Source organism: Halichoeres trimaculatus, unplaced genomic scaffold (assembly GCF_033239565.1).
Source record: "Halichoeres trimaculatus isolate MK-OKI-2021-1 unplaced genomic scaffold, fHalTri1.1 fHalTri1_scaffold_5, whole genome shotgun sequence".
Lineage (NCBI taxonomy): Eukaryota > Metazoa > Chordata > Actinopteri > Labriformes > Labridae > Halichoeres > Halichoeres trimaculatus.
In genome coordinates, this window is record NW_027437183.1 from 10,922,242 (window position 1) to 10,932,390 (window position 10,149).

The 10,149-nt window shown below is 43.1% G+C and overlaps 1 protein-coding gene across 2 annotated transcripts; it reads left to right on the forward strand.

Annotated features, from left to right (window-relative positions):
• The first annotated feature begins 2,638 nt into the window (after window positions 1-2,638).
• Window positions 2,639-8,297, forward strand: lipg (lipase, endothelial). 2 transcript variants are annotated; one of them, XM_074670391.1, is made up of 10 exons: window positions 2,639-3,002; window positions 4,080-4,270; window positions 4,528-4,707; window positions 5,619-5,730; window positions 5,814-6,032; window positions 6,150-6,392; window positions 6,570-6,690; window positions 7,035-7,262; window positions 7,350-7,454; window positions 7,565-8,294. In XM_074670391.1, exons 1-10 carry the CDS (start codon window positions 2,912-2,914, stop codon window positions 7,575-7,577), a joined length of 1,503 nt encoding a protein of 500 aa, XP_074526492.1. In that variant the 5' UTR covers window positions 2,639-2,911; the 3' UTR covers window positions 7,578-8,294. The 2 variants fall into 2 exon arrangements, with proteins under 2 accessions (XP_074526492.1, XP_074526493.1); XM_074670392.1 differs by lacking the exon at window positions 2,639-3,002 and adding an exon at window positions 3,484-3,598 and having other exon boundaries at window positions 7,565-8,297.
• Window positions 8,298-10,149: the final 1,852 nt, after the last annotated feature.

Consider the following 10,149-nt stretch of genomic DNA (forward strand, 5'->3'; position numbering starts at 1 on the left):
CCATATATACAACTACCCGATTCTCACAAGACAACAGTTCTCTAATATACTGGTCAGGCTTTGAAAACAGCAAACGATAAGAGTGACAAGAAAGATATAAATTAAAGTAAGATTATACATCAAGTAAACCCCTCAAAAATACCTTAACAGAACTCTTTTTCTTGCAGTTATTGGAAATAAATATAATTATGTCTTCCTTGTTGGCTTCAATCAGCACAAAATCCTTCAAATGCTATTATAGAACAGCCACATGCATTCATCCTGGATGGTCCCTTATAACATACTGATTTGATAAAATACACAGAATCACATATTTCTTGATCTGTAGAGCAAATATCAAGCAAAATTTAATGTTTTTACCTCAATGTATAACTTTGCAATGGTAACAAACTTTCTTTGTACTTCTACATCTTGTTTGCATTACCACACACATATCAAAGACCCGGTGTTTTAAAGACAGAGCTATTTTGTCAAAGCTGGAGTTGGTGACAAGTTTGACATGATTGTTTTAGTTTTTCACATGTGCCCTGGTTTCAGGTCTTGCCATTACAGAAAAACTCTGGACAGGTCAGCATGATGTAGACTCAAACTGGAAATCTGGCTGAGGTGTGTGGAATAATAGACTAATCAGTCTGATGATTACTCTGCAAATTTCTGTCTGAAGGTGTCTGCAGGATTAAGCACACTCAGATTTAGATTTAGATCAGAAATAATAGGAGGATGTGACGTAAATTGTGGCTACAGCCTGGCTAGGTCAGCCTTGTGTGCACGCTCAGTCCTCAGCCTGTCATTCCAAGAGGTGGGTCAGAAACCCTGGGTTTATCATGGTCTCTGACCTCGGTTATGAGAACCACAATCAAAACAGTAATTTCATAAATTTAGAAACATTGCTAAGGTAGGAAGAAATCCCTCTGGCAAAGTAAAACAGATGTTGGCTTTTATTAGCTTAAATGGTCTGCGTTAGACTTGTCTCAATCGTTGACTTTTACCACTTTTCTGCCGATTTTATCATTTTCTCTGTGCCAGTTTGTTGTCCATTTTACAGCCTTGAGTTGAGACTGTGCTGATTTAATCTGAGCACTTAAAGCACATGTTTTTTCAAGATGTAATGAATTTAATGAATGTGATTCAGTAGATTGTAACTGAACTGTTTCAGAGCCTGAAATCCTCATCCCATCCTGTGGTGAGCCAGAGGATACACATGTCCTAAGAGTGAGTGAGCAGAATGGATTTATTTTCACGCTCTACGCTGCATTGCATCACCCCATAATTTGAACTCTAGTGCCCTCTGGAAATGCAGCATCAGGGCATCTTCTTCTATGTTCACCAAAGCATATGATACAACTATTAATACATGCAGTAAAAATAGGACAAGTTATTTTGGATGCTCCTGTATCCTGCACTGCCTCTCTCCCCTTCTTTGATGAACATCTTTTTATTATTAAGGCCAGTTTTTGAAACATCTGATTAAAAATATGCATAATTTCTTGTCAAGTCTGTCCCAGGGACAATAAAACTGGAGGGAGAGGACTTATTTGCATTTGGCATTACACAGCAGGAACAAACACACACACTGATGAGTCATTAATCCTTTGAGGTGTAGTTTGACTACAGTGTGGCTATGAAGTTTACTGTACCTGCACCTTTGCTCTGCACCCTGAACAGTTTACATGTTCTACAATATCTTCTTATTTACATATCTGATATTTGATTAACCTATTTCTTGCTACAACTATTCCGCTTTGAGTCAGTTTTAACTGCAAGGATTTATTTTATGATTCACAACAAAGGTATAGTTTAAACCAATTCATTCTCAGAACAATAAAAGATTATAAAGATTATAGAAAAAGGGCCATAACCCTCTATACAGAAGCTATGATAAAGAACTGTGGAAGTCAATCACTGAGCAGTTTAATGCCTTTATGGCTTGTTGACCTCATGTAACCGTCAGACACTGACCCAGAGCGTACTGAATCCAGCAGCATGACTCTGTTTTCGATAATACCAAACAGCCGTTTGGATCACAGGTACCAGGAACTGCTGGGGCGGCAGGTGACACTTCCTGCTGGTTGGTGGTGCTGATGTATGTACACAAAACAGTGGTGTTATTGTAGCAGAGACCCCTTGCGTGAGTGCGCCCATTCTTCGCCTCATCAATTGAAACCGGTCGGTGAGCTAAGCTGATGGTCTGGCAGCGAGCCAGCCGGAGGGAGCGATGCTTCCAAGGGGGGAGGCTCGCCATCCCCCCACAGCCGGGTCGCAGCCTTTTAAATATTCCCATCTATGCTGAGGGGGAATGTGGGCTTTCCAGATATGATAATGAGCAAGCGGAGATATGTGAATTGTTTATATAACTGCAGGGATAAAAACAAAGCGATAGCGCGCCTTTTCATTCATGCGCACTTCATGGGATTATAAGCGGCGCGTTTTCATTTTTTACGTATTGTTAAAATCAGGTTTTACAGAAGGGTGTGAGCAACATGACCTTCATACCAGTGGAAGAGCTACTGGATACATTGTACGGCATCTTGCGTCAGTCATGCACACCCACAAGGGTTAAACACGCGCAACGTGAGAAGCCTACTACGACTTCATTCAGCTTTGCCACGCCTTTCAACGTAAACAAATGGGGGCTTGACCAATAAGATGCACGATAGATCAGCCGATGATCAGATGACTGAAAAGGAGAAACTATTTAAAACTCTAATCACACACTTGATGCTAGTTTATACATTTCTTGAGCGGTGCTTTAACAGGCGCGCACCAGAACGCACCACCGGCTCTGTTGCTCTTTGTCACCACTGGATCTAAACCCTCTCACCTTCATATTGCGATACAACTGGCAAAGCAGAGAGACATTTTATACCACAAGGCAGCTTTTAATTCCTCCACACTCTACTGTGACTAAGAAATGAATCATAAAGCTCTTTTACTGTGGATTTTCCTACAGTTTTCCGCCGCGCTCTTCTTGTCTGCTCTTGGGGAAAACGCTGTTCTTAAAGGTAAGAAAGTGCTTTGTGTCTTTTGTTCATTCATGTGTTTCATTAATTTCTTTCCCAGCACTTAAGAGAAGTGTCAAAACATAAAATCAAGGATGGCAAAGTTGTACAAACGTGCACTTAATAAAGAAATGAAATAAATGTAGGATATATTGCCATAATCTCCAAGTCTCCACACACTGAGTGATTAATGTGCATTTTTCAGACTATTAGTCTAAATCACAATTCATAGCAAGTGTGGCGGAAAAGTGAGTGAGCCAGAAAAGCGGGGATGGATTCAAAAGACGTATCGGCGACGTGTCCTTTCCGGGAGTGCAGCTGCTTTGACGCAAAAAGCTCCAAGTGGAGGATCCACAACGCCACGTCTGTGTGAACTGGGTTTCTGGGAAAGATGTTCCGCTGAATCCGCGTTTTACCACGGACCGCTCAGAGCGTCTTTACTACCCAGCTGAAGTCATTTTGGTGTGTGTGGCCAGGAACCAAAGGGTGTTGAGTTCATTTAAATTCAGATCTGACGTTTGTCATCCGCGCAGTCTAGACAGGTTTTAATTTAGCTTCATCTTCACAAGAAATGCGCACAAAGGGAATTCTAAGTCTTGGTTGGTCCTGTGCTTAAACAATCCCCTTTAAAAATGTATTTGATTCAAATTCTTTCTCAAAATATGACTCTTAATCCCCTGAGTCCCTTGCACATTAGCACATTCTTCAATTGTCTCGTTTTAGCCTGAGGACGCACAGCGTTTAAAGTGAGGTGTTATTATGGGAGCTCAGGCTGCGGATCTGTCAGAAAGGGAGAGAGAGGGTGATTTAGGAGATGAGAATTAGGGTGGCAGTGATATTTTGGCTCTGTGCCTGAGTCTCCGGTACGGCTTGAACCCAACCGGCATCATTAGATCAGATGTTGGCTGTAACAGCCATGATTGGCTGCCTCAGCCGCTCCCTGAGTGTGTGAAGTGTGATTGGCTGTGTGGTTTCTGGCTCGTGGGTTTGAATCTGAATAATTTAAAAATGAAACATTTACCCCCATTTATCAGAATTGGTATCTAACCTGAGCACTGCTTCTGTGTTTTACCTCCTCAGGTGAAGACAGTGGGTTGGATGAATTGTCAACAGAAAGCAAGGGTCCAAATGAACACGTTAAGTACAACATGAGGAAGAGTTTAGATCTGGACCATGAGGGCTGCTACCTGCGGACGGGCAAGAAAGAGTGTCTAGAGGAGTGTGGCTTCAATGCTACAGCCAAGACCATCTTCATCATCCACGGCTGGACTGTACGTATAAACTCAATCCTCTTCCCTGCTCTTCCCTTCCATCAGTGTCTTTGTTGACCCACTGCAGCTTAACTTGTTAAATGTACCATAGAGGGAAGTGTTGTCTCTCTGACCCCAGACTGCTTTGATTGTTGGAATTTATCAGGTGCATGTGAGCTAACTGAGTGCAGAGTATCACAGAGAGGTCATCAGGTCAAAAGAGTTCGTCTGGGAGAATGAATGTATGACTAACTCCTGCTGCCTTTTCCCCCTTTCAGATGAGTGGGATGTTCGAAAGCTGGATGAACAAGCTGGTGTCTGCAGTGATGCAGCGGGAAAAAGAGGCTAATGTTGTGATTGTTGATTGGATACCAATGGCCCAGCAGCTTTACCCTGATGCTGTCAACCACACCCACAGTGTCGGCATGGATATTGCAGCCTTGATCAACTGGCTTCAGGTGTGTACAGTCATTTCTGCTCCTAAAACACTTGAGAAAATGGGTTAAAGTCACTTTGAGAATCAACATGAGGGATCCTGAACCGTAATGACTCAGAGGCATCAGTTGTTTTTTGTTCAGGGGGGTTTTCATGGGGTCAAAAATCCCCACAGTGGGTCTGTAGGTGTTAATATTCACTCCTCTTTGACACATGAGTGAAATCTTTCTTTAGTATGTAGGGCAGAGGGATATATGGGACTCATAAACTCTCATATGTTTTTCCCATTACTGATTTATGTGGTGGTGCATGATCGGACAGTGAGGTCAGTAATTCTGAGTGACAGAGCAGCAGCTGAGTACCTGCAAATCCATAAAACCTGTCCCTCTTAGCCTTTTGTTTGCATGACAGAACTGTCAAAACTCGTCTGAAGAGGTGTAATGGCATGCTACATATTCCGACTGCTAATTTAAGGTTACCCAGAGGCGGCAGCTCGGTTTCTTTCTGGGACCTGTCTTTGCGGATTACTCATGATATTCCTCCCACTGAAACACCTCTAGTGATCAATCCTCTTTAGAAAATTCAATAAGGTTCACACTCTTTTTAGTTCTTTTGAGGCAAGGGGAAGTTTTCCCATTGTGCTGAACTGTCACAGAATTGGACGGAGCACAGATAACTGCAAGTGAGGCAAGATTCAGGCACCCTGCCATGTAGTTGTAAACGCAGACAAAGAGTGTTTCATGGAGACAAAGTGAGACAGATGGTGCGGGCTCTGTTGTGTGGAGGGGACTGTCAGTAGATTCTGTCCGGGGTTAACTGAGCTTGGCTCAAGTAGAGGCACGACTGATCATCTCTGGCTAAAATCCAGAGTTGTTCAGTTTGGGAAAGTGCTCGAGGTGACAGCTGCTGACGTGAGCCTTGTTTTCCCTGACAGGACGAGCTGCACCTTCCTCTGGAGAAAACTCACCTCATTGGATACAGTTTAGGTGCCCATGTAGCCGGCTACGCAGGAACATATGTACGAGGGACCATCGGCAGAATCACCGGTGAGTCCAGTGGCACATAAACCTGCTCCTTGAAGAGGTTGCTGGTTCATTTTACTGACCCTCTGTCACTTGATTTCTTACAGGTCTAGACCCAGCAGGACCAATGTTTGAGGGTGTAGAGGAGCAGAAGCGACTCTCCCCAGATGACGCTGACTTTGTAGATGTTCTGCACACGTACACGCGAGAGGCTTTAGGTGTCAGCATCGGCATCCAGCAGCCAATTGGGGACATTGATATCTACCCAAATGGTGGTGATGTGCAGCCTGGCTGTGCTCTGGGTGACGTGCTGGCTGTGGCTGGAAGTAAGTTAAAACTGGTCTCCTTTTACAAGCTTAATCCCACACAAATAAGCTTCCACAGAATTGTACTGTGTCTTTTGGTTTTGCATTTTCACTCAATCATACTCCTCTCTCCTCTAGATTTCATGGAGGTGATGCAGTGCGAGCATGAGCGTGCTGTGCACTTGTTCGTGGACTCTTTGATGAACAAGGACCACATGAGCTTCGCCTTCCAGTGCACAGGTCCCGACCGCTTCAAGAAAGGAATCTGTCTCAGCTGCCGCAAAAATCGCTGCAACAACATCGGCTACAACACCAGAAAGATGAGAAAGAGGCGCAACACTAAAATGTACCTGAAGACACGTGCTGACACTCCCTTTGGTGGTGAGTTGAAATAAGGATTTTATTACTACTACTATTTACCAGTGAGAGCGAACCTGATAAGCGACTACAATAACTTATCTCTGATTGCTTTATCTAAAACGTTTTATGATTCAACGGCTGGCAATGTACTTTTCCGCTCTGGATGACACATCAACTGTTTTGATATTGTCTCTGAAGGTTACCACTACCAGATGAAGATGCACGTGTTCAACAGAAAACAAGCAGATGACGCAGATCCCACCTTCCATGTCAAGTTATATGGAGCCCACAATGACACACCAAACATCTTTGTTGACGTGTAAGTACAAAATCGAAGATCTTTGCGTTTTCCCTTAGAAAAAGTTCATTGCAGTACATGTACACATTCACTGATACAGAGAGGAGCACAGGCAGCTGTGATATAAATTTGGAATCTGAACCTTGATGGTACTGACCTTTTCAAAGTGCGAGTCATGTGGGTTTGTTTAGTGGGGCAAGCTCAGACTGAGAGAGGATCTCATGTTACTTTCACTTTAAATTTCTAAAAATGATGTTTTAAGGTCACTTTATTAAGTCTTTAATTTGAATGTTTTTGTTAAATACCACACAAGGTATTTTTCCTGGGTACTTGACGTAACCTGATTTCCACTGTTTTTCTTCTAGCCACGACAACATCATTGGTCTGAACCTTACCAACACCTTCCTGGTATTCACTGAGGCAGATATTGGCGACTTGCTGAAGATCGAACTGAGCTGGGAAGGAGACTCTGAATCCTGGAACTCTCTCTGGAAAAACCTCAAGAAGACATTCTGGGCCTGGAACGCCAAACCTCCCAAACCCATATTGGAAGTCCGACGTATTCGTGTGAAAGCTGGAGAAACTCAAAAGAAGTAAGTAGACGGAGAAGCTGTGTCAACGCCATGTTTTAGAATTTGTTCCCAAAAAGCAGGTACTGACATGATTTTTTATCATTAAAGGTTTACATTCTGTGCCCAAGACCCTTCAAAAACTGAAATATCACCTGGTGAATCCATTACGTATGTTAAGTGTCGTGATGGATGGGAAGTGAAACCAAGGAAACGGTAGGAACATTTTGATTTTCTGCTTCTTCAGGGATGAAATGATGTGATGTTGGAGAGAAGCTTTCCTTTGACACCTAATGAACGAAACTCTTTTTCTTTTTGATCAACAGGCTGGCAATGTAAGGAGTCAGCACTGCCAACAACCAATGCACCATCACCATGGGGGACCCAACATGGATCAGAGATAGGCACTGCCGTCTCTTTATTTGAGCACTTTTTGTAGGAGGAGGATTGATCAGCACACGGTGAAGGGGGCTTGACTGGACTTTAAGCTGCACCTGGAGAGTTTCCATTGATTTCTGGAAACGTGGATCCTGGGGTCTATCCGGCCCGTGAGACGGCTGGAAAAAGAGGCTTATGTTGGAATCAGGAGGCAGTCCTACATTGTGTTGAGATTGCCAGCGGAGCTGCAGAACGTTCCTTTTGTGTGGACTAGTGAGGTAGAAAACAGATCTGTGCCAGTGGACATACACCAGCAAATGTAGTCGCTGTACTGTAAATTTTTAAATATCTTTTATTTATGAAAAAAACGGAAGCACTGCAAGACCAACGTTATTTATCAGAGCACATCCCATAATGAAGCATGTGTTGGATGCATTTCTCCTAGATGCAGTATTTTTGTGTGTATGTTGAGTGTGTTAGACGTGTGGGTGTTTGTTTGTGCTTGTTGTGACCAAGATGTGTGCCTTTCTGCTGAGAGATTACTGATACACTGTATAACTGAAGGAGATCCCTGATCTCATTGCACAGAGTCTATCTGAGGGTTTGTGCATAGTGTTACTGTTACTGTATGTGGCTTATTTTGGGGGTGTGTTTATGTACATACTGTAAATAACTTTTTGGAGAAATAAATTCACGTTCTTTGTAAAAGCTGGTTCCCTTTTCTTTAATTTTAACCTCGCACATGTGAAAAGATGTCCAAGTGTCCTCATAGTTGGTTTCCTTTGGACTGGTTTTTGACAGTTTCTCAAAAATTTACAACCTTTCAGAAACAACTCACACCATGAGTCCGAACCTTTATCAGGGTTCGTTTCCAACGCTGGTGCGGATTTTTCATGCAGGTGTGAATAGACATAAACGAATCCTGGTGCGGACCAAACAACCGCACCAAGACCCACTTTTTGAGGTGGTCTCGGTCCGCTTCCAAACGAACTCTGGTGCGGTTTGTGGTTCTCTGGTGCAGGTCTGAATAGAAACCAAGGTCCATTCGAACTAAATACAGGATATATGCGTCTTTTGGGCCTATAAAGCCACCGTAACCTAATTGTCTTTGGTTCATACCTGATCCCCAGTCTTCTGTTTAGCCACGATGTTGCTAGCATGTTGTGGGTCAGGACACGCAGAGCATAGCATCTCCTTGCTGCATTCGCCTTCGCTGTTCCAAAATTTGTGTTGTTAAGCCTGCTTTGAAGGAGCTGCTCTTGAAACTGAAAATGATTTTGCAGCTTTAATAAGAGCACAAACACACGTTTACCTCCATTTCCGGGTCTGTATTCTGTGTGCCGCCCTTTGTCAGTGCTGTCCAATGAGAGCACTGATTGTCACACACGTGGATGTGTTTATAGAATATAGTCCACTTGCAAAAAGTACCACCTGAATACGAACCACACCAAACGCAAAAAAATAAAGTCCGCTTTTGGTCTGGACCAAACAAGTGGACCAAAGAACTTTTCTGGTCTGAATACAGCCTTAGTATTTTCTTAATGCAAACAACAAACCACTACTTTGACACCAATACCTGAGCACCCAACTCAAGTCACTGATTGTAGAAGGAAAGGATGTACCCACATGTAGCCCTGAGAAACACAACGTTCCAGCTCTCGACGATCACATGTCCGATAACAAAGCTTCTGTTACATGTTGACCTCTTTACCTACATAAGGGTGCTCACATGTAGCATCCATAGGTTTGTTTATTGTTCTGTTGAATCATGTCTCAACTTGATAATTTGGGGGTTTATTCAGCTACCCGAGCCATGTCCACTCATTCAACAGAAGCTCAAAATTGCAAGACCTGTAAGCTTATGAACACCAAGTTGCAACACATACTGGCTTAACGAGAAATCCACCGAGTGAGTACTAACACTGAAACACCTCCAGTTTTACTTTTTATGTTAAGCATCAGTGGTCACATGTGTTCAGACATGTTTTAAGATCAACAAATCGTAATCCGATCTGTCATCACAGAGTAAAAGTTCTTTAAAGTTTGCCCACTAATAAACCAGGAATGCCATCAACATTCCTGCACTGTAATGACGCATTTGTTGGTGCATGAAGCGATGAAGTGGCTGCATCCCGCTGAGTCTTTCTTTGCTACTGTCCCACTTAAATTTTGTGCCAGAAAAACTGGTTCACACTTCAGTAAAATATCAAGTCACATGATGTTCGTCCTGTCATCTTTTTTACACTGTGGTACCTGTTTGCTTTGAAAAGGGACGGCTCATCATAACTTGTTGTTGCTGCTATCTTCAGACTTGAGCATCCACCGTTAGCTGAAATGCTGCTTACTTTCTGCTCCTGTTTTCTTGTGTGGATCTCATTGCAGCAGTGACCCATTTTCCTAAAACAGGGAATCTGCAGAAACACCACAAGTCTGCTGCTGCTGAGAGCGTGGAGCTGTCGTGCCCCCTCACTAACCATCATACCACCCAGTGTTGGTTTGGTGACTCACCTCAGTTTGTTTTATAGACACGAAG